The sequence below is a fragment of the Monodon monoceros genome, unplaced genomic scaffold (genome assembly GCF_005190385.1).
Source record: "Monodon monoceros isolate NGI ecotype Baffin Bay Population unplaced genomic scaffold, NGI_Narwhal_1 Super_Scaffold_7, whole genome shotgun sequence".
Classification (NCBI taxonomy): domain Eukaryota; kingdom Metazoa; phylum Chordata; class Mammalia; order Artiodactyla; family Monodontidae; genus Monodon; species Monodon monoceros.
The window spans coordinates 101,266,908-101,289,551 of NW_021703784.1; the positions used below are offsets into that span (position 1 = coordinate 101,266,908).

At 56.5% G+C, this 22,644-nt stretch overlaps 3 protein-coding genes and 1 non-coding gene across 10 annotated transcripts; 1 reads left to right on the plus strand and 3 right to left on the minus strand.

Moving 5' to 3' along the window:
* Window positions 1-337: 337 nt before the first annotated feature.
* Window positions 338-7,129, minus strand: RIN1 (Ras and Rab interactor 1). Of its 3 annotated transcripts, XR_003791484.1 has the most exons (11): window positions 6,899-7,129; window positions 6,575-6,755; window positions 6,363-6,477; window positions 6,198-6,270; window positions 5,964-6,055; window positions 5,072-5,809; window positions 4,163-4,468; window positions 3,715-3,846; window positions 3,438-3,589; window positions 1,698-2,490; window positions 338-1,328 (listed from the first exon to the last, which is right to left on the minus strand). XR_003791484.1 is itself a non-coding variant. In XM_029208307.1 (10 exons), exons 1-10 carry the CDS (start codon window positions 6,982-6,984, stop codon window positions 2,005-2,007), a joined length of 2,361 nt encoding a protein of 786 aa, XP_029064140.1. In that variant the 5' UTR covers window positions 6,985-7,129; the 3' UTR covers window positions 338-2,004. The 3 variants fall into 3 exon arrangements, 2 of the variants coding, with proteins under 2 accessions (XP_029064140.1, XP_029064141.1); XM_029208307.1 differs by having other exon boundaries at window positions 338-2,490; XM_029208308.1 differs by having other exon boundaries at window positions 338-2,490; window positions 6,575-6,774; window positions 6,899-7,017.
* An 863-nt stretch (window positions 7,130-7,992) lies between these two features.
* Window positions 7,993-15,175, minus strand: BRMS1 (BRMS1 transcriptional repressor and anoikis regulator). Of its 5 annotated transcripts, XM_029209191.1 has the most exons (10): window positions 15,034-15,175; window positions 12,285-12,430; window positions 12,127-12,217; window positions 11,884-12,011; window positions 11,657-11,736; window positions 11,476-11,572; window positions 10,811-10,903; window positions 9,605-9,669; window positions 9,067-9,106; window positions 7,993-8,551 (listed from the first exon to the last, which is right to left on the minus strand). In XM_029209191.1, exons 2-10 carry the CDS (start codon window positions 12,421-12,423, stop codon window positions 8,544-8,546), a joined length of 741 nt encoding a protein of 246 aa, XP_029065024.1. In that variant the 5' UTR covers window positions 12,424-12,430; window positions 15,034-15,175; the 3' UTR covers window positions 7,993-8,543. The 5 variants fall into 5 exon arrangements, with proteins under 5 accessions (XP_029065024.1, XP_029065025.1, XP_029065026.1 ...); XM_029209192.1 differs by lacking the exon at window positions 10,811-10,903 and having other exon boundaries at window positions 7,998-8,551; window positions 9,605-9,643; XM_029209193.1 differs by lacking the exon at window positions 10,811-10,903 and having other exon boundaries at window positions 7,998-8,551.
* A 262-nt stretch (window positions 15,176-15,437) lies between these two features.
* On the minus strand, window positions 15,438-17,692 carry B4GAT1 (beta-1,4-glucuronyltransferase 1). The gene is made up of 2 exons (XM_029206863.1): window positions 16,544-17,692; window positions 15,438-16,302 (listed from the first exon to the last, which is right to left on the minus strand). The coding sequence occupies exons 1-2, from the start codon at window positions 17,597-17,599 to the stop codon at window positions 16,111-16,113; spliced, it is 1,248 nt and encodes a 415-aa protein (XP_029062696.1). The 5' UTR covers window positions 17,600-17,692; the 3' UTR covers window positions 15,438-16,110.
* A 488-nt stretch (window positions 17,693-18,180) lies between these two features.
* TRNAS-GCU lies at window positions 18,181-18,262 on the plus strand. The gene has a single exon. It is a non-coding gene; the product is annotated as a tRNA-Ser (tRNA).
* Window positions 18,263-22,644: the final 4,382 nt, after the last annotated feature.

The window sequence follows — 22,644 nt, forward strand, 5'->3', positions numbered from 1 at the left end:
GGGAGCAGGCAGGGCCTGGCAGTGCTCCAATGAGCCACTGCTGGGGGCATGCTGAATTCTCAGAGCCAGGAATTAGGACTGAGCATGGGAAGGAGGTGGGAAGGGCTTGCAGAGGCCCCCTCTCAGGGGCCCAGAAGCCTCAGCCAGTCCTAGTTCCCATGAGACCAGCTCTTCATCCGGCCCTGGGGTTCTCTGAACACCCCCTGCAACCATTCCAGGTCCTTCCTCTGAGACTGAACTTGAGACATCCTGTGTTTGGTTCCCAGAACCCAGCCCTCCCTTAACCTCCCACCCCACTGCCCTTCCCTCTTAGTTATCAAACTCCAATTAGTGGACAACATTTATTGAGCGCCTGTGGAGTGCCCAGCACTGTACAGGGCACTCGGGTGGGTGCGGGACTAGGGGGGACATACAAAAGAGTGAAGGGAGAATCCCCACCACCGAGAAGCTTGTGGGGGGCGGGTAGAAGTGGGGGAAGTTAGAGCTGCTGATGGCCTAGTGAGAAATTTGGGAGCCCTGCGACCTGGGCTGTATCTGGAGGGTCTGAAATCCCAATGTCCAGGATTTCTACCTTCCAGCTGTCATGTCTGATATATGAGCCGATGTCCCTTTGTGCTCAGTGTCTGAGGGAGCACCTCAGAGACTGGCTAGGGTCCTCCTTCCACCAGGGGCTAGTTCCTTCCCAGGGAGTGGTCCCCTGAGGCTGGCCTCATTCAGACCCCTGACTCCCAAGACAGCTGAGGGCCAGAGGTCTTGGCCCTGGCACTGTCCCCAAGTTGCCTGGCAGCTGCCAGACTGCAAACCCCGTGACCACCTACACTGCCGCTGCCCTGGAGCTGCGTTCGTCCATCAGGTCACCCTCTCGGCAGCTTCCTGAGCCATGTGCACCCCCTTGTGGTTGTTGCTGGTATTTTCTTTGCTCATTTGTTGCCTGATCTGGGCCTCCCTTTGGGGTCTACCGGACCTTGAGGGTTAATTTACTGGTGGTTTAGAACACAAGGAGCAGCTGGAACCTGACCCCTGGTTTGGGTGTGGGGGTCCCAATGGCCTCCTGTGTGGTGTCCTAGGAGTCACTTTCCCAAGCCTCAGTGGGTAAAAAGCCAGGCCCTGTGTCCCGTAAAGCTCTTGTGAGGTCCAAGAGAGTCAAACGCAGAGAAGATGATTTCCGAATCCTCACCTCACTTCAGAAGCCTGTCTCCTCTGTCCCATTCCCTTGGGACATCACAGTGCCTGGGAGGACTTCCCATCTTGGGGAAAGACCAGAATGTGGGTGTTGTCTCAGCTGGACCCGACCCAGTCCCCAGGGCTGCCTGGAGAGCCTCTCCCTTCTGTGAGAGTGAAGAACAGACCCTTGGAGAGGTGTGTGTATGTGTGTTGCTAGCATCCAACCTCCTTCCCTCCCCTTTCCCCTAGTCTGAGCTCTGCTTTGCCACAAAACCATCCATTCTGACCCATGGAAGACTTCTGGGAGAAGGTAGGGCAGCAGTAGCACCCCGATTTCACAGATGAGGACACTGAGGTTTGGAGGTGCTTGGCCTCCAGGTGGTCTGGGCAGCACTGGGCCCCGACATCTTGCTGCCTCCCCAAATCCTCCTGACACCCAGGAGTGGGTGGGGCCTTTCAGGGCCTTGATGCCCCACCCTCCACTGCCAGAGGTCGGGCCCCTGTTGGATTTGTCCCCTGTTGGGCACACTCACCACTGCGGGACGGCTGGCCTCCAGCTGGGGGAGAAGGATGAGAGGCCAAGGGGCCTTGGGCCCTTCGTCTGGGGCCTCCCCAAAACCCCCTGGGCTTTACTCCAGTGCCCAGATGTGGCCAGTCCAGGCACCTCCAGGCAGGTGTGATCAGAGGGCTAGACAGTCAGAGGAGGTGGCAGACACGGAGCGGCCCGGGGTGGGGAAGACTAGGGGGCTGTGCCTTGGCCAGTGGGGTGGATGGCTCTGAAAGGCCTTCCCAGCAGGCTCAGAGTTTTCTGCCCCAAATGGCCCTTCTGCCCACTCCCAGCTACTCCTCTGCTGCCTGGCTTCCCTCAGCCTCTGGCCCCTTTGGCTGAGCAGGGCCTCCCCTGGCCTGGTCCTTGCCCCCCTCGGCCATCGTCTCAGACTCTCCCCTGCTGTCCCTGGGACTGGCTTTGACCTTGGTGTCCCCATCTCCCCGGCCTCCTTTCTCCTGCTCCCTGCCCTCTGCCTCTGGCCTCCCACTGCCCTCCTCTGTGGCAGCCCCCGGGGAGGTGCCCTGGGTCTCGCGCCACTCTGTCCGGCGATAGATGAGGTAGCCGGTGGTGGGGAGCTGGTGGGCCAGGGCTCCGGGGGGCAGGCGGTGGTAGTCCTCCTCCTTGTATAGGAAGAGGCTGAAAGTGTCAGGCTGGGTCACCCGGAACTTGGTGGCACAGAGCTTATTCAGCATGGCAATCGAGGCCCCTGGGGGCACGGCTAGAGTCTTGGAGGTACAGCCACTGCTGGGGTCCTGATAGGCTACGCGGAGGAGGTGCTGTGCAGGAGAAGCAAAATCAAGAACTCAGTCCTGCCTGGTGCGAATCTGGCTGCAAAGCTTGAGGTCTCAGTAGAAGCTCTGCAGGAACAGGGCTGGGATGGTACATATCCAGTGGTAGAATCAGTGGCAAAAGCTTTTTGAATAAGGTGAGCTCTGAGCAGGGGCTCTGAGGAAGGGAGGGATGTGCTTGGGCTAGCGGGTCACAGCTGCAGGCTGGAAGGATGCCCCAGCAGGCCTCTACAGCCTAACAATCCTACTCAGGTGGAGCTTACTCTGCGCCCTCAGTACTTGTCCTGAATTAACCCATTTCATCCAAATATCAACCCCAGGAGGTAGATACTATTACCCCATTTTATAGACAAGAAAATTGAGGCACAAAGAGGTTATATAACTTGCCCAAGCTCCCAGAGCCAAAAAGCAGCAGAGCCAGCATTTGGATCCAGGATCTGGCTATCAAATCTGGACTCTTAGCCAAGGCTAGAAAGGGTCCCTTGACTGGATGGAAGGAGGGTGAAGGGCAGAGATGCTGTTTGGCTCTGAGGACACCACGCCTGAGCCCAGATGGGAGGGTATGGGGGTCACGGGCTGGAAGCCTGAGTCCAGTTGGGGGCCAGAAGCCAGGATCTGCCTGTGTCCCTTTCCCTCCCCATGTCATGTCTCAGTTTCCTCATCTGTAAAATGGGGATAATAATGATCCCACTTCAGAGTTTCTGTGAAGATTCAAGGCTGAGCCGCCAGAGCACCGAGCACAGTGCCGGCTCGTGGAACGCAGCCTCCAGAAAGGCTGGCTCGGACGTGTGTTATGCATGGGGCGCTGTTTCTGTCGTGGGGTAATGCAGGACTGGCCTTTCCCCTTCCCCCTCCTTTCCTGGGTCTCACTGGGCAAAGGAGAGGACTGCGCGAGACAATGCCAGACTCCCCCCGGGGTTGGCCAGTCCTGTTACCTGGAAGCTGTGGGTGGCGGGCAGGCGGCGCTGCTCCCAGAGGCTGAGGGAGGACTGCAGCTCCTGCGAGGGGCTCAGCGGGAGGGTGTGGGCCTCGTTCAGGCCACTCAGCAGGACCAGGCTGGCCGAGAGGCTGGTCAGGTAGTAGCCGCCTGGGACACAAGGGGAGGAATGCGGCTCAGGCTGGGCGTGAGTGACCTGCTCCTTCCGCCTCCTCTGCTCAGTCAGGGCGCCCCAGCCCCACCCAGACAGAAGGGGCATGTGTGGGGTTCCTCACCCTCTCCAGTGAGCAAGGCAGGCTCCAGCAGCTCTGACATGTACTCGGCCTCCAGCAGCAGCTCAGGAAGGTCGCACTGGGCCAGGACGAGGCTCAGCAGTGGGAGGAATTCATCGGCCCCTGCACCCTCCCCTGTGGGTGGTGGAGGAGGAAGCTTCAGGCTACTCTGGGACCCCAGGGTCAGAATCCACTACTTATCTTAGACAAGGACCCTCCCCTCCGCCTGCCAGGCCTTGGGCACTGTGGTCTCTATGGCAACCAGGGGGCAAGGCCTGGGGAGTGGATGCTCTGCTTTCTGGGCCACAGTTTTACCATCTGTGAAATGGGAGGGTTGGACCCTTTTTTTTTTTTTTTTTCCCCTCCCTGCTGTGCCATTCCTGGAGTCTCTGCCTGGTGGCCTGCCTCTGACTTGGCAGGAGCCAGTGGGAGGTGGTGGGAGGGGGCATACCTGCCTGGGTCCTCAAGGCTGTGTAGAGCAGCTTGCAGGCCTGCAGGAGCCGCTTGACCTGGGCGCTGGGTGAGTAGGCACGAAGTAGCTGCAGTAGCTTCTGGCGCACCTGTTCCATCTCTACTGGGGAGGGCAGGCTTAAGTGGGACCCGAAGGCTCTGGGGCCCTGGGCCCGGGCCAGGCAGAGGCCTTCAGCCAGGCGGCCCAGGGAGCCGTTGGCGGAAAGACGGCGCCGCAGGCGGGCCACCAGGATGGGCCGGAGAGGCTTGAGCACGGAGCGATGCAGCGACTTCTCCAGGACGCATTCTGCAGGGGAGAGGTAGGCTGGGGTCAGGGGAACCAGGGGGGCAGAGTCCCTGGGAGGAAGGGCATGATCAGGAGAGGAGAGGGATGAAAAAGAGGAGGAACCTTGGGACTTCCCTGGTGGCGCAGTGGTTAAGAATCAACTTGCCAATGCAGGGGACACAGGTTCGATCCCTGATCCGGGAAGATCCCACGTGCCGCGGAGCAACTAAGCCCGTGTGCCACAACTACTGAGCCTGTGTGCCACAACTACTGAAGCCCGTAAGCCTAGAGCCCGTGCTCCGCAACAAGAGAAGCCACCACAATGAGAAGCCTGCTCACCACAACAAAGAGAAGCCCCTGCTCGCCGCAGCTACAGAAAGCCTGCATGCAGCAACGAAGACCCAACGCGGCCATAAATAAAATAAATAATAAATTAAAACAAGATATGGAAACTTGGTGACAGGGAGGCAGGCGGTGGACAGAATTTGCTTGAATGGTGGTGAGACAAAGTGGGTTTGTAAAGCCGCAGAACAGACTGAGAGACAGGCTGGCAGTGTGGGGAGGCAGAGAGAGTGGAATGGGGAGATGGTGCTGAACCGGCAGAGCCCCGGGCTGGAGTCTTACCCAGCCTTTCTGGTGACAGCAGCTTCTCCGGGCCCAGCTCCGCGCTCAGCATGGCTCGGGCCCGGCTCAGCGCCTCGCGGATACCCTGCAGCTCCTGGGTCTCAGGGCCGGCCCGCACCTGGGTCAGTAGGTCCTGCACCAGCTGGCCCACGGCTGTGTGTCGGTCCTGCATCAGCGCTGCGGCTGCCCGGCCCACCTGCCGCTCGGGCGCCAGCAGGGAGCAGAAGGCAGCGCTCATGGACCAAAGCAGCGGCCGCCGGCGGCCCAGGCGGGGTGAGGTTGCTGGGCTCCCCTGGGACCCTGGCACCCCCTCCTCCTCTGAGCTGCTGGGGGAGCCGCAATCCACCTCCTGGAGGGAAGGCAGTGGCGGGAGGCTGGGGCCGGTGCCCCCTGGCACACGGTACCCCACTGAGCTCTCCCTCCGCAGCAGCTGGCGAGAGGGCAACCTTTCTGTCTGGTTGGGGGCTGTCCCTGGCAGCACTGGGACTGGGGGAGGCGGCACAGCTGGTGGAGACAGGGGGCTGGAGGTCTCTGTGGACACACGCACTTTAAAGCTCCTTTTGAATTTCTCCCGCTTGGTGGGACCCAGGTCCCCTGGGAACAAGGGGTTGAAGAAACACAAGGCAGCTCCAGTGCCCTGGTCCAGCTCTTGTGGGGACCGGGGCTTCAGCCTGGGCAGCAGTGGGCCTTCAGATGGGCCTGGCTGAGCCTTGGTGTTGAGGGAGGAGCTCCAGAACTCTAGGGAAGAGAAACAGGTTGGGGCCTCAGGGGGTTCAGGGAGGGGGCCCAACCGAGAGAAAGGCACAGGCTTCAGGCTGTGTGCCCATGCCTTCCCTTTCCCTCTTGGCCTCAGCTTGTCCATCTGAGCAACGGGTAGTAGGGGAGCCCTTACCAATGCCCAGATGGGAGATGGCTTCCAGCTCCTTGCGGGTGGCTGCCTGGCAGATGGCTCTGGGGAGCTGAAGCGGGAGGAGAAGAATGTCCCTGAGGCCAGAGAGGGGAGCAAAAAGTCAGGAGTGAGGAAAGCTCCGGGCTGTGGGCACTGAGAGCGTCTGTGTGGGAGGAGGACAGGGTATCCCAGGGAGCAGGGCCCCATGGACAGCAGGCGCCCTGCAGGCAGGCTCACCGGGTGTGGCAGTAGGCACAGATGAGCTGGACCAGGTCCAGGAACACAAGCTCTGAGCCCTCCAAGGAGACGCCTGAGAGACGGGAAGTGAGGTTGTTCTCTGGGGAACCCCGGTGCCCTGCCTTGATGGCTTCCAGCCCCTCCCTCCAGGCCGGTCCCTCTCACCCCCAGGGCTCTCCTGGATGTAGTGGCTGGAGACGAAGGAGGGGCCGCTGGCCTCGGGCAGCCGCATGCACAAGGCTTGGCACTGGCGAGTGTTAGATTTCCGTACCAGGAATGTCTGCGAGTCGACAGGGGTCGGAGGCTCAGGACCTCCGTGTCCAGCCCCGCTCCCTCCCACCCTCGGCCACCAGCCCCAGGGGTGGGGGAAGACTCACCCCGGGGGGCTCGGTCCTCAGCACGTGCAGCGCGGCCGCGGCGTTGGCCCGCAGCTGCAGCCACACAGGCCGGGTAAGCAGCAGGCGCTCCCGCAGGCTCACGGTGCGCCCGGGCTGCTGGGGCCCACCTGCTCGTGCCCCGCCGGCATCAGGCACATCGTACAGCGGGTCCTGGGCTGGCCTGGGGGCAGGCGCCAGACCTGAGCAGGGGGCCAGGGGCTGGGAACCTTGCCCAACCCTCTCCCCCTCCTTGCCCCAGGACAGACCCAGTTCTGTGGTCCCCCCGCCCCTGCCCCACCGGGTTGCCCTTCCAACTTCACTAACTTTTCTCTCTCCAGGTGCCCAGGTGCGAAGCTGGTTGGGCTGGGGGCTCCGAGAAGGCCTGCTCCAGACTCTCCAGGGGCTTCCATGGCTGGGAGCTCCTTCGGTATCTCCGGGGACTCAGGAAGAGAATCCAGCCCCCAAGGCAAGAGCACTCACATTCCCAGTGGTGAGTAACACTTCCTGAGGGCGGTTCGCCCTGTCACAGCCGCCAGTTAACTCTTGTGTGTCCACTCAGCCCGGGCAGTGCCTGCTTCCTCTGTTCTGGGCCCAGCCTCTGGGGGCAGGGATCGTCTCCACGCAAGTGGCCCTCCGAGGGCCCCAGCTGTGGGGCTACCACCTCCACACAGTGCGTCCTAAAGCCTTGCCAGCCTCCTCGAATCATACAGGTGGGCAGGAAGGGGTTAAGCAGGGCCTATCTAGGTCCCCACAGGCCTCGCCTTTGGGGCACCTTTACGTCTGTGGTCAACTGCTCATCTGTCCACGGTCTTGAAGTCAGCCTTGTGGGAGAGCGCCCCCTACAGGTCACCGATGACGCATTCCTGAGCTTAACTTGCGTTTTGGGATTTCAGGTTGCCGTGGAGAAAGGATGCTGTGTCTCCATGGAAACTAACCTCTTTGCTTAACTGAGGTTCTGGGGGTGGTTCTAACAGTCAGCACTAAACAGGGGGGAGTCTGGCTGTGAGGTCGTCAGAACATGGCGCTGCTGCCAGCTGCCTCCCACGCACACAGGCTCTGCCAGCCTGCCTTGCCAATCTGCCAAGTGACTGGGGCAGGTGCAGACATGATCCAGTCTCCAAGCACCGAGTACCCAGTCCCCGTCCCCACCCAAGGCCACGTGCTCTGCCTGTGCCACATGTTGCTTCAGACGTTGCTCACCAGCACCAGGCAGTCCAGGGCCCAGCCCCCCACCTCTGGGGAGCAGGCAAGTGGGAGAACCCCCCTTCCCCAGCCTATACCCCAAGTCAGAGTGGGTAGGCTCCCACTAGGCAGTGAGAAGAGGTACCAGGGACCCCAGAAGAGACTGCCTGTCACAAGCACTCTCCATGAGAGCCCTGATTCCCTTGCAAGGTAAATTAGACACACGCCGGTCACGCCAGAGTCCCAGAAAAGGTTTTAATTCCAGTCCCTGAAATCTGGGAGGCGGACACCAGGAACCGCCTTGAGCAGGAAGACCTGGGGAGCCTGCCTTCTCACCTCCAACAACAGCCAGGACACAAAGGTCCCCCAAATATCATTTCTGGCCCAGAGTTCCCGTGAAGTGGGACCCAGCTCACTGGCTCGGTGACTAGGGAGCCGGGTCCAAGGTCAGCAGAAAGGATGTTGCTTTGGCTTAAGATGAGACATCTTCATCAGGGAGGGCACCGCGAAGGCTGACCTTCAGTGGGGGCAGGTGGTGGGCTGGCCGGGGATGGAGGAGACAGTGTTGCCTGGCTAAGGCAGCTCCAGGCCACAGTTGAACAGGGCCCCGAGGAGGGGCAGAGGAGTCCAGACCAGTGGCGGCTGGAGGGGAGGGCCACAGCAGCACTGCAGGGCTGGCTGGGCAGACGCTGAGGGGCCTGTCAGTCTGCCTTTCTGCAGCAGGTAAGTTCAAATGCTGGGTTTGCTGCCAGCTGCTCCAAGGGCCCCCTGGCTGTGAACAGCAGGGTCAAGGTCCTGGGGGTACACAGGAAGGGAAAAATCACTGCAGGTGAGAGGATGCTGAACCAAGAGGGAAGCAGGCACTTCATATGGGGGACTGAGAGGAGTGGCCTCTGTCTGGCCCAGAGCAGGCAAGGCCAGGAGGGCACAGGTCAGCTCCACACCCCTGATTCCTGGGCCTCTCTGGTACTCTGGGCCCACCAGGCCGGCTGCTAGGGCTCAGCACTCCACCCTCCCTAACCAGAGCTGGCGGGGCAGGTCCATCACCTAGCCCCATTACTCACCCCCGCCCTAGCTCCCACAATGCCCTCACACCCAGACCGTCCTGACTCTCTCAGGCCACTGATCTGACACAGACCCTGCCTCCCTCTGGGCTCCTTTCCTGGAGGCTGGGCTGGGGGAGGAAGAACCACCCCGGTAGTTTGTGGGTTTTTTTGACCAGGGATCGAACCCGCCGCGCCCCCTGCAGTGGAAGCGTGGAGTCTTAACCACTGGACCGTCAGGGAAGTCCCGACCCTGCCGGTTCTTACCATCTGATTTTCTCTTCTGAGGGGACACGGCTGCTCTTGCCTGGGTGGGTAAGAAGAAAACCCCCCTGAGAGCCTGCCTCCAGCTTGGCAAGTCCCCCTTCCACCATCAGCCTTTCTGAGGTGGAGGTGCTGCTGGGTCCGGGCTGCACTAGAGGGGTTGCCGGGGTATAAGACCCCTTCTAGGCAAAGGTTTGATGTGCTCTCCTGTCAGACTCAGGCAGCCCAGCTGCTTTCCCGCCTTCCTGCCCTCCCTTTACCCCCACCCCCATCAAAACCTGCCCTGCAACAAGGAAGGGGCTGATGTAGACTAGGAACTCCCTCCTCCAGAACAGCCTCAGGCCAAACGAGGCTTGTGAGCTCAAGCAATGCCAGGGAACCTGGGCTGAAGGCAGAGGGTGCCAAGGGCTGAGCAGAGAGCTTCCCAGGCCCTCAGGAAGTCCACACGTGGAGAGCCTGCAAAGACCAAAGCTGGCGTCTGGTTGGGGAGGGGGCGCTGCACTGCCAGCCCCCATCCTGAGACAGGCAGCACCGGACCCACCTTTTTGATGGCTGTCCAGTCCTCCAGGATGTCGATCTCCTGCAGCATATACACGATGTAAGGGCCTGCAATGGGGGTCAAGGAAGCAGGAAGCCTGGTGGAGGGGGCAGGTGACGGGCCTTGGCCCGGGAGCTCCAACACTCAGAAGAGGCGGTGCTGTGGACAGCGGGGCAGGGAGCCGAGGACCTAGTTAAGAGCTCAGGCTCCACCTCCTACCTCTTGGCCCCCAGGTTCTCGGCAGGGTGGAGAGGTGGCATGGCTATGGCCTATTTCACCCACTCCACGGGGGCCTTCCAGCCTCAACCCTACCACTTCTCAGCTCCCCTCACCTATTCTCCGGTCTCAAGGTCAGAAGGCCAAGGTCCATGCCACCCACTCAGGGATCTGGCCCCTTTCCCCATCTACATCTAGTCTCCTCTGTCCTGAAAACAACCCTCCTTCGGTCTCACACTCCCCTGTGGGGACCAGCCACTCTGTCCCCCTGATGTCTCCACATCCTCACCTCCCATTCACCCTTCAAGTCTCTGCAGTCCAGATTCTTCCCTCCCTCCCTGCATGAACCTGATTCCCACCACCAGGAGGTCAGTGCCCTGAGAATCTGGTTGCTGCAGGAATATGAGGGGTGGGGTGGGGTGCACAAGAGAATTCAATTCAATTCAACTCCGTGCTGCTGTGCCAGGAGGGAGGAAGGCACAGCAGGCCCTGGACCAAAGGGACGCACGCCTGGGGCGGGGCAGAGATGACCATGCCCAGATGGGAGGCAGGTGCCCCAGTTTAGGTACAGGGATAATACCTAAACAGCCATTTCGGCGGGGAAACCAGGAGAGGCTTCGTGGAGGAAGTAATAACCGAGACGAGCACTGAGCAGGCACACGGGCAAAGGCAGCCAATAGGAGAATGGAAAATCAGCAAAGGCATGGGGGTGGGAAAGCCTGGGACGTCATGGGAAAGCCAGAAGGGCCTCAAAGGAGAGCTCACTCCGGAAATTACGGGGAAATCTCTGGATGGATGTTTCTACTTTTTTACGGTCCACACAGCCTAGGAGGACCCCCGCAAAAAATCCCTGACGGCTGAATTTGACTGGACATGGCCACAGGGTGCCAGATGACCATAAATGAGTCTGGTCTGCCTCTGTCTTCCGTGTCCCTCCACCCTCCTCCGCCCTGACCTCTCGCCCAGCTCGGGCCACCGTGGGGGAAAGGATACCGGAAACAAGAGGGGCCTTCTTCCTCTTGCTGGGCGGCACGGAGCCCCAGGTCTTCGAGCTGCCTCTGGCGTGCAGTTTGTCATCCCACCACTCTGTGCCCCAGACCAGGGTCAGGATTGGGGTGCCGGCCATCCCAGGACACCCCACCCCTGTAGCCTGCGTCCCTCACCCGGGCCAGGCCAGCCCTTCCCCATCACTCGCGCCCCTACCCCAACCAGGGCAGTGCAGAGAAGCCTGGGCTTGGGGTTGGAAGCTGAGTTCAACCCTGGGAAAGAGGTCACCGTGATTTTGTGAGGCTCGCTTTCCTCATCTGTTTCATGGACAGGGGTACGATAATAATTCCTCCCTCCCCAGTGCCCTGTATGAATGTCGGCCTGTGGACATGGAGAGGACTTGGCCATGGCATGTGCGTGTGTCAGAATGACACCTCCGTTCTGGAAATTGAGCAGGGGGGCAGGGGACCCGCTCTTCCTGAGTCCCCACTGTGTGCCAGGCTCTGGGCTAGGCGCTTCCCTGGCTGCTTTCATTCAGTCTCCACAGTGACCACGAAGCAGGTCCTCTTACAACCCCCCTGTGCAGGGAGGGAAGCTGAGGCCAAGACAGGGGGCAGGCACTGAAAGCACAGGGCCTGGGGCAGGGGTGCCCAGCCAGCCGCTCGCCTCACCAGAGCTGATGTCCAGGCTCTGGCGGTCCTCCTCCAGCCTCTGGATCCGCTCCTGCAGCTCCCCCTGCAGGGTGTCGTAGAGCAGCAGCTTCTCACTCTGGAAGAGGCGGAGTGGCTCAGCCAGGCAGGCCGGGGCAGCCACTTCCGTCCCCACCTAGCGCCCAGCGCCCGGCACATTCACCTCCAGGTGCTGCTTGGCTCCCTGCAGCTCACACTCGTACTTGTTCCTGATCACGTCCAGACAGAAGCCCTTGTAAATCCCTGTGGAGGGAGGGAGAGGGAGGTCCTGCTTGGCCAGGGACCCAGGGGCCCATAAAGGGGGGCCAGGGGCACGGGTGAGGCAGAGCAGGGACAAGAGGGGAAGGGGACAGAGAGCCATGGCTTCTGGTAGGGGAACAGGGCACACACCTGCCACCTGAATGCGGATCTTGAGGCTCCGCTGCAGCCCCCCGAGAGGCTCTGTGTATTCGGGCGCCCTCTCAGCTCCCACCTCCTCCAGCCGCACCCGCAGCTGACTCAGCCGTTCCCTGAACAACCTGGGAGGTAAGAGGCAGCCGCGCACCCGTATGCTCGCCCGTCAAACACGAGCGGAGCGCCCGCTCCACAGCAGGCCCCAGCCAGCCCTGCCCGGCCCCAGGGTCCCTTGCTCACTTCTCCTTCAGCTCCGAGAACTGCTTCTCCAGGTCCAGCATTTCACTGACGCACTCACTGCGGCGGCGCTCGTAGCCCTCATCGTCCATCTCTGGGACAAGAGGCCAGTCAGGGCGGGCGGAGCGGGGGCGGGCGGCACGCGGGCGTGTGGGGCTCACCTGAGCTCTCCTCCTCGGACTCGGTCTGGCTGCCGCTCCGTTCCTCCTCGCTCTCTTCCTCCTCCCCATTCATCTCGGCGGCTGAGTCGCCCTCTGCTTCCATCTCCTCTGTGTCTTTGCTTGGAGGCTGGACGGGCATCTGGGCTCTGGGAGTAGGAGTGGAGCCATCACTCGCCACTTCCCACAGCTCTGAGCGGGAAAGTGGCCACTTGGGAAGTCAAACCAAGCCTCACTGCAGATGGGGACAACCGGGGGGGAGACTGGACTCGCCACACCCTGGGCACACACTGGGTGGGGCAGGTGCAAGTGGCCCTGCCTGCACATCTCCCGGAAGCCTGGGAACCACAGAAATGCCCACGCCCTTGGACGCTGCTAGTGATCCCAATCCCGGGAATAGTGGCCAAGGTGACGATCCATAAGATGGGAAAGGCCAAGGGTGGGCTCCCCACTGTCTGTGGGACTGGACCCAAACATCTGACTGGGGCTTTCAAGGCCCTACATAGACTGGACTTGAACTGCTGGTCTGGCTCCTTCACCCCACCTTCTAATGCTTAGTTCTCAAATATACCATGCACTTCCTACCCAGCTCCCCCCGCCCACCGTGCTGCTCCTTCTGCCTGTGATGCCACCACTTCTCTTCCTGAGAACACTCTACAATGCCCATCTTCTCACCGTGCTCAAATCCTATCTCCCTCTGCTTCCTCTAAGACCTCACGTCATCAGTGCTCCCGTCTTCTGCATCCTCCACTCTCCCTCTTGACAGCTCTGTCCCATGAAACTTTAGATGCGCTCAGGAATTTCCCACCATATAGAAAAAGCAGAAACACAAAACTTCACCCCACTCCACTCAATCGCCCCCCGTTTTCCACCTTTTCCAGGCCTTGCTCTTCCTACTTTCACCTCCCGCTTGTTCCAGTCTGTTTCTGTATCATCGCTCTCAGCTGAAACTGATCCTGCAGAGTTAACAGATGACCCCCTTGTACCTAATGCCAATATTTTTTGGTGCTTACCTCAGGTTGACTTCTCAGCAACACTGAACACTGTTAAGCATTCCTTCATCTATTCACTCATTTAATCTTTATTGAAAATCTAATACATGCTAGGTACCATCAGACACCATGGTAGGAAGCAGGCACAAGTGTGACAGAAAGACAGTCTCTGACCTCAAGGAGTTTACAAGTTCCTGGATGAGAGAGAGGCCAAGAAGCAGATCATTACTGTGGGGTGAGAAGAGTTAAGATGAGGGGCATATGGGAGAGACAGCTAAACTGGGACCTGGAGCCTGCTGCAGTTTTGAGGGCAGAGGAAAAGGGGCCAGACAGATGAGCTGAGCTGGTTGAGGGCGGGAGCATTTAACCAGAGTAAGTAGCGTGAGCAAAGACCCCGAAAGGAGAGAAGGGGCAGGGTTGGGGGCACCTGGGTCTAAGCCTCAGAGAGAAATCTGGGCTGCAGAGATCTGGTCATCACATATAGTGAGTTTTTCAGGCCTTGGGAGAGGGTGCAACCAGCAAGGCAGAATGTGTGGAGTGAGAAGGGGCTCGTGATGGAACTCCCAGGGTCACCAAAGGGGTAGATGATGCGACCCCTGCAAAACAGAAGGAAAGCAGCAAGAGATGGAGGAGGGAAAACTCAAAGCATGGAGAGAACTTCAGAATGAAGGAGACGAGACAGTGCCAAGTGCGGCCAAAAGATCACTCAAGAGGAAGAATAAATAGTCTTCTCAACAGATCATCTCTTTGTCTACTGGGGGCTTCTGGTTCACTGTGATATGCTTGTCTGGGCACTTCTTTTGTAGTCCTTTAGTTCCGTGTAGACACCCTTCCTTATTTATTTACACGTCTATTTGCCCATTCTCATGTCTGTCTCCCCAACCAGTCTGTAAGCCTCACCAGGGCTGGGCTGCACATGCGCTTTATTCGCCTAGCACAGTACTAACTCATTTGATGACTGGAGGATTTGCAAATACAAATTAAACCAAACAAACTTTTGCAGGGCAGGGATTGGCTTTTACTTCTTGGTAGCCCCCGGCCTCTGTAGTGGTAGCAAACGTCAATTCAAGTAAATTAACTGGCCTAGCCTAGAGGACAGTTTCGAAACATTCCTCAATGATTTCACAAATGATCTGACCCTGACCTGAAAACCTCGGTTCTCCAAACCAGCCTCATCTTTCCCATTCTCAAGCCTCAGTTCCTGCATTTCCCAAACTTCGCAATTCCTCTTCACTGTTAAATATATTAATTTTGGAAGACGCAGCGGTAGGTAAGTCCTACCTTTCCGGACCAGAAAGGGTGAGGGGTTGGGGGAGGTCTCTCCAGCAGTCTGAGTCTACTGGGTGAGCTGAATTAAATCACAACCTCCCCCTCCTTACCTTGGGTATAAAAAGAGAATAATAAAGATTGCAAGCGGTAAGGAATGGAAAAGCAAATTATAAGGCACTGTGTACAGGCAGTTTATCTCTCAGAAAGTGAGCATGTCGAGGGCAGGCCTCCTCGAAAGGAAAATTCTTCCCTACCCTCGAAGAAGCCAACACAGCCCCTCTACGGCGCGCCGAGAGCCCCCCGTCCCGCTCCATCTGCGTAGGCGCGGGCGCGGGCGGGACAATCACTGGCTCTTCCACGGCCAGCACCGGTCCCGCGGCCCCCGGCACGCATCCGGCCGGTTAAATCTCCGCTTCGGCCTTGGAGATTGGGCCGGCTCCGACCCACTGGCCGGAGAGGGCGAACCAGGCGCCAGGGTTGGCGTTACGCACCCGCGGGGAGTAGGGCCTCCGGCCTCACATCCGAGACTCCCTGAGAGGTGCCGGAGGCTGCCGGTACTGGCCACCGCCGCGGGGCTCGCAGAAGCGCCGAGCGAGCCTCTTCTCCTGAGGCGAGAGCCTGTCCACGCTTCCGCATGCGTCATCAGCAGGCGCCCGTCGGAGTGCTCACAATTGGACAGCTCGGGGCGAGGCATGCCGGGATACCGCGGGCCGGTTTCCATAGCAACCGACTGAAATTCACACAGGCTTTCAACAGGCAGGAAAGGCCCTCGTGCGTTTCTTGCTTTGCCGCCAGCGCGCCTCGGTCTGCAGCCACCACGCACGGCTTGAAAGCGGAGAGCCCGCGACCTGCTCCCCCACCCCGCCCGGTTCAGGAGAGTAATGGAGCCAGCTTAAGGTGTGAACACTCATTTATTTACACATTGTAGTCGGTAGGCAAATTACCCAGCCCAGCCTATTCAGGGGTCCAGACTCCCACGCACAGAGCCTGCAGACCCATCCCTTCTCCAGGGCCCCCAAGACGGAGGCCTAAGACAACCAGGAAGTTGCCCAAAAGCTAAGAACTAAATCCAACGCCTTCAACTGATTTCTTTCCAAAATGCCCATTTTGTTAAGTACTCAGACTTCTCAGCTCTGCCCCATTCATACTTTTTGCTCTCCTACAGCCCACCCACCCAAGAGTGTTAATAATAATAACAATAATAATAACAACAATAATAATACTGTAATAATATTAATAATACTTCACATTTGTACGAAGCTTACAGAACGTTTTCACATGTAGCATCTCATCTGAACCTCCCAACAGTTCTGTGAGGTAGGTATTCTCACCTCCCTTTAACAGATGGGGTAACTGAGGCTCAGAGAGCGAACGGGATTTGCTCAAGGCCACACAACTAGTTAGTGGTTAAGCTAGGACTTGATCCCAGCATCCCATACTCAAGTCCAGTGTTCAAACACCACAGCTACCACTGTAAAGTGGAGTGACATTTCTTACCCCAGTCAGGCCTGAGGGGCGGCCTAAGGAGTGAGGAGGCTGAGACTTCTCAGACTAGGGGAGGGAAGGGCTCAGCAGTGACGCGGGGAGTCAGGGTACTTGGCCTTCAACTCCTGTTTGAACTGACGGTAAAGGATCTTATTGTGCTGATTTTCGGCCTCTTTCTGAGGGTGGAATTTCAGAGCTTCTTTGAAGCCCTTATGAACCAGGAAACCTTCGTTCAACACCTCGAAATCGAATCCTGCCACGTGCAGCTCACAGGCCTGTGGGGGAAGAGACAGGTCAGCAAAATTTGATGACATTCCTAGGGCAGAGACTGACATCCCTGCTCGCTCCAGCATTCCTATTCCTCTAGAGGCATCCTGGATCTTCCAACCATCCAACCACCTCCTGAACTATGATCCCTCCTGCCTCATTGCCTCTTTTCCATCCAGAGCCACTCATAGCTCTCTGACCCCACCATCCATCCTGCCCCATTTCCCCTGCCCTCTCCCTTATGAGCACCTGGCTGATACGATTGAAGCCATACTGCCGAAAGCGCTCGTCGAAGTTGGGCACCTTGCCTCCGGCCACGTAGAATGGCTCCCAGGGGTCTTGCCAGGGCACCACGTAGGCAGGCCTCAGCAAGGTCTCTTCTGGCAGGTTGACCCAGCGGGAGTAGTTGGTGGGCGCCTGGCAGGGGGTGCACAGCCCATAATAGAAGGGCCGCACCTCGCCCACCTGGTAGAGCTGCAGCAGCTCGTTTTTGTTCGTGGGCATGCGGCGGGCTCGACGGATCTCGAAGGCAGGCACCACCAGCGCTGTGCCCGCCCACTGCTTGCTCTGATCCAGCATTTCTCGCAGGCCTCTCCACAGCCCCTCACTGGGCACCATGTCCACGTCGATTACCAGGGCATAGTTAGCCCCCTCACGAGCCAGATTCCTCAGCAGGTTATTGGGGTAGGAGACATTGGTGCCCAGCGCGTAATTGATCCCGGGCTGGGCCACCCTGGCTAGCTTGTCAAAGACCTCCTGGCAGGACCGCAACAGGGCAAACTCCCCTGGCTCCCGGGGGTCGGGCACGGCGGCCTCATAGCGTGAGGGGCACACAAGGTGCATGGCAACCCTGGCACGCATATCGGGGCAGTGGCTGCTCAGCGCGTAGGTCAGCACTGTGGCCAGCTGCGCCTCCTCCTTGGTGGCGGCAAACACCGACACGGATAGCGGGCCCTCCCAGCGCTCCAACAGGCCCGATAGGTGCAGCAGGTTGTCCACACTGGCGTGAGTGGCCAGGATCACATCGTTGGGGTCCATGGTGGTCTTCAGTAGGCCCCTGTAGACGCGATAGTCGCCGCTAGCGTCCAGGACGCCTCCGGAGGCCAGCGCGGTGCGGAGCTGCGCCTTGACTTGGTCCACCGACCGCGGGGACGGGGGAAAGAATTCAAAATATTGGTCTTGCTCCTCCTGCCCGTGCAGCCCGGACAGCAGCGACAGGTAGAGCAGCTGCAGCATCGCCACCAGCATTAGCGCGGCCAGCAGCAGCTGGTAGAAGGCGCACCGTATGGCGTAGGACATCTGCATGGCTCTCGGGGCTCGCGGCGCGCAGCAGAGACCACCGGGCCGCAGCCTCCGCCTGCCGCCGCAAGCCCGGATTTACCGCAGACTGCCGAGCGCGGCCGAAGCGAGTCGAGGCGAGCCGAGCCCCTCGCGCAGCCGCGCCCGCCCGCCCGCGCCGGCCTCGGGCGCGCCAGCTCGCCCCCTGTGCGCCGGGAGGAGCTACTGCATTCTCTGCCCGCGCCGCGCGCTTTGTAAACGCTGGAAACTGCCCGCCACCGCTCCGCCGCGCCTGCTGGGTTCCCAGAAACAGGCACCCCCTCCTCCGGGTCAGTGCGCGACCTCCTGGACCAAGCGCGTCTTGAAACCCCGGCGCGCTCGTCCCCGACTTAGGGAGGGGAAATTGTGGCAGAGCTTGGCTGCAGAGTGGTGAAGGATGGCGCGGGTTCCCGCCTGTGGCAGGCGAAAAGGAACATAAAAGCCCCTTTCTGTCCGCCGTCTCTCCCTCCTCTAGGTCTCATCACGTCTGTACTGAGGAGTGCCTGCGAGGGTGCCTGGAGCCGCGGAGATGAGAGATAAAGGAATGTGGAAAAGACTGCTGTACGTGGGACGAGGTGGCCGAGTGGTTAAGGCGATGGACTGCTAATCCATTGTGCTTTGCACGCGTGGGTTCGAATCCCATCCTCGTCGGTCGTGTTTTACAGTGGAGATGATTCTTAATTTTCACAACCCGATGTCTGGAGCAGCGGGTCGAAGAGAACTGAACAGGAGGTGGGACCCAGTTCCGTCCGGACTGGGCCTCTCTTCTGTCTTTGTTCAACCTGTATTCCTGGCCGTTTCATACTCCAGGTACCTGGGCCTTATGGGAGGTGGTTGGAGGTGTGCTTTTCCTTCTCCCTAGAAAGAGGGCCCGGGGTTTGGTGGCACCTAAAAACCAGAACCGGAATTCTGGCCAATGCTAAATTGGGGGCCAATATGTTTTCCGCAGGAACTAGAGAAAACCACCCTGGAGGAGCTGCTCTGTCTAAAGTACTGGAACTTGATGGTGGCAGTGGCGGTGATGCTTGATCATTTAAATTATTAATCTATTCAGTGCACTGATTCCCCTCCCCCAGCACTTCTCCCAGGGCAGAGACCTTGTTTGTATCCACACACCTGCCTCCCTAACACACAGACACACACACACACACACACACACACACACTTAAGCAGAAGGCCTCGAATATCTAACACCAGTCAGCGTACACACAAGGTGCTTGATAAGTGTTTGTGGAATGATTGCTCCATGGACTCTTTCAAAGAGGAGAGGCTGTGGGGAAGGGCAGGTACTTTGATATGTATTGTAGTAACTGTTCGAGCGCTGTGAATCTTGGAAAGGTGCTTTAGGACAGTCAGGGGAGGACCTGGAACGTCAGGATAAGGTGTTCGCCGGCTACTCCACACACAGTAGGGAGCCAAGGTTGTTGAGTTGAAGAGTGATCAGGAGACCTATATTCTGCGGCTCCAGCTTTTGGAATCTGATGCTGTCTCCAGGTAGACAATGTCAGAACTGAGTTGTGTTGTAGAGCACTTAGCTGGTGTCAGAGAATTGCTTGGTATGGGGGAAAAAACCACGCATCAGAATTGATGCCAAAATTGTCTGTATAGAAATAAAACTGAATTTTGTGTATTCTTGAATCCTGCAACTTTGCTGAAGTCATTTATTAGCTCTAATTGTATGTGTCAGTGTGTGTATTCTTTAGGATTTTCTGTATGTGTGTGTATCACTTGTGATTATGGATAATTTTCCTTCTTCCTTTCCAATTTGGATGCCTCTTATTTCTCTTTCTTGCCCAGTTGTTCTGGCTAGAATGTCCAGTACGAAGTTGAATAGATGAAATGGTGAAAGCAGGCAGCCTTGTCTTTTTCCTGATCTTAGGGGGAAGACTTCAGTCTTTCACCATTAAGCATGAAATTGGTTGTGGATTTTTCATAAACACTCTTTATCAGGTTGAGGAAGTTCTTATTTATTCCTTGTTTGTTGAGTGTTTTTATCTTGAGAGGATGTTGGATTTTGTCAGATGCTTTTTCTGCCTCAGTTGAGATGATCATGTGGTTTTCCCCCTTCATTTTGTATTTGGTGTATTACAATGATTGATTTTTGTAGGTTGAAACACCTTGCATTCTAGAGTAAATCCCACTTGGTCATGGTGTATAATTCTTTTAATATGTTGCTGGGTTCAGTCTGCTAGTATTTTGTTGAGGAATTTTACATCTATATTCCTAAGGGATATTAGTTTGTAGTTTTCTTTTCTTGTGATGTCTTTATCTAGCTTTGGCATCAGGGTAACGCTGGTCACATAGAATGACTTAGGAAGTGTTCCCTCCTCTTGTATTTTTTTGAAGAGTTTGAGGACTGGTGTTAATCCTTTAAATGATTGGTAGAATTTGCCTGGGAAGTCATCTGGTCCTGGAGTTTCCTGGGAGGTTTTTGATTACTGATTCAATCTCATTCCTTGTTATAGATACGTCCATATTTTCTATTTCTTCTTGAGTTACTTCTGGTAGTGTGTGTTTCTAGGAATTTTTCCATTTCATCTGGTATCTCATTTGTTAGCATACAGTTATTCATAGTGTTCTCTTATAATGCTTTTTATTTCTGTATAATCAATAGTAATGACCCCCTTTCATTTCTGATTCTAGTAATTTTCAGGTCTTCACTTTTTTTCTTAGTCTACTCAAAGGTGTGTCAATTTTATTGACCGTTTCAAAGAACCAACTTTTGGTTTCATTGATTTTCTGTGTTGTTTTTCTATCTTCCATTTTGTTTATCTCCAATGTAATCTTTTTTTTTGGCCACATTGGGTCTTCGTTGCTGCGTACGGGCTTTCTCTAGCTGCGGTGAGCGGGGGCTACTCTTTGCTGCGGTGCACAGGCTTCTCATTGCGGTGGCTTCTCTTACTGAGGAGCGCAGGCTCTAGACACACGGGCTCAGTAGTTGTGGCTCGCGGGCTTAGCTGCTCCGTGGCATGCCCACTCTAATCTTTATCATCTCCTTCCTTCTGCTAGTTTTGGGTTTAATTTGCTTGAGATCCTCCTTTTTAATGAGGCATTTACAGCTGCAAGTTTCCTCTCAGCACTGCTCTTGCTGCATCCCATAAAGTTTAGTATGTTACCTTCATTTCCATTTGTCTCAAAGCATTTTCTAATTTCTCTTTTGATTTCTTTTTTAACCCATTAGTTGTTTAGGGGCATGTTGTTTAATTTCCACATATTTGTGAGGTTTCCAGTTTTTCTATTATTGGTTCCTAGTTTCGTTCCACTGTGATTGGAAAAGATACTTTGTGTGATTTTACTCTTTTAAAAATTATTGCAGGGACTTTTCTGGTGGTCCAGTGGGTAAGACTCCACGCTCCCAGTTCCGGGGGGCCCGGATTGAATCCCTGGTCGGAGAACTAGGTCCCGCATGCATGCCGCAACTAAGGAGTCTGCGTGCCGCAACTTAGACCTGGTGCAGCCTAAATAATTTTTTTTTTTTTTTTTTTTTTGCGGTATGCGGACCTCTCACTGTTGTGGCCTCTCCCGTTGCGGAGCACAGGCTCCGGACGCGCAGGCTCAGTGGCCATGGCTCACGGGCCCAGCCGCTCCGCAGCATGTGGGATCTTCCCGGACCGGGTCACGAACCCGTGTCCCCTGCATCGGCAGGCGGACTCTCAACCACTGCGCCACCAGGGAAGCCCCTAAATAAATATTTTTTAAAAATTATTGCAACTTTGTTTTGTGAGCTAATATATGATCTTCCCTGGAGAATGTTCCGTGTGCACTTGGGAAGAAGGTATATTCTGCTGTTTTTAGGTAGAGTGTTGTGTGTGTGTCTGTTTGGCCTGTTTGGTTTGGAGTGTGTTCAAGTCCTGTTTCCTTGTTGATCTTCTGTCTAGTTGTTCTATCGTTTATTGAAAGTGGGATCCTGAAGTCTCTATCATTGTAGAGATGTCTGTTTCTCCTTCAATTTTGTCAATTTTGACTTCATAGTTTTCAGGACTTTGTTGTTAGGTGTGTATATGTTTATAATTATTGTATCTTCTTGATGGACTTACGCTTTTACGAATATATAATATCCCTCTTTGTCTCTTCAATGATTTTTGAATTAAAGCCTATTTTTTCTGATATTAGTATATCCACCCCAACTGTCTTTTTTGGTTACTGTTTACATAGAATATCTTTTTCCATTCTTTAACTTTCAACCTATTTGTGGTTTTGGCTCTAAAGTGAGTTTCTGGTAGATAGCAAGCATATAGTTGAATCATTTTCAAATCCATTCTGACAATCTTTGACTTTTAATTGGAGAGCTGAATCAATTTAAAACCAGCAGGTGTCCTCCTCATACAAAGGTGAGCAACTGGAGGATAAGGACTGACCTTGCAATGTTTGTGTCCCTCCACCAAGCCTGTCTCAGTGCCCTCCACATAGAGCCCTCTCCAACTGTTTGCTCATGGACACTGGCTGCTTCTGAGGGAACCTGGGCCTGTTGGCAGAGCTGTGTCAGGCTGGGGATGTGGCGGTGGCCAGGGGGGCTGGGCATCAGGAGAGGGATGAGCCAAGTGTAGCCCATCAGCCCAAGAATTTTTCTAACATCAAAACCAGCTGCATCCTGATCTGATGGGAAAGTTGGGCTAGGTATACGGGGAAGGAGGACAGGAAGAAGGAATTCCATGTTGTGACATCATAAGGACATCTTTCTGGGCCCATCGTCCACTGCTCAGCCCAACCCGGCTGAACGCGGACCAGTACCACTGGGTTCCCCGGGATGGCTGGGTCTGGCAGGTCTAGGGAGCTTTTGGGTACAACAGACAACAGTCTCTGAAGGTAGAGAAGGAGAAGGGGACCTAGGAAGTACTGGGGTCCTGCTCCCACCAGTCCCAGCCAAAGGGTACAGCTAGGCCTAGTGGTCTGCACAAAATAATCCCAGGACTACAACTACCATTTAGTAAATGTCAGTCTGTACTCCAGTGCTTTCTCCAGGACTGCAGTCTCCAGGAATCCCAGTTCCCACTGCTGGGAAAGGGCCTGGCTTTGAACCCAGGACTGTGGGT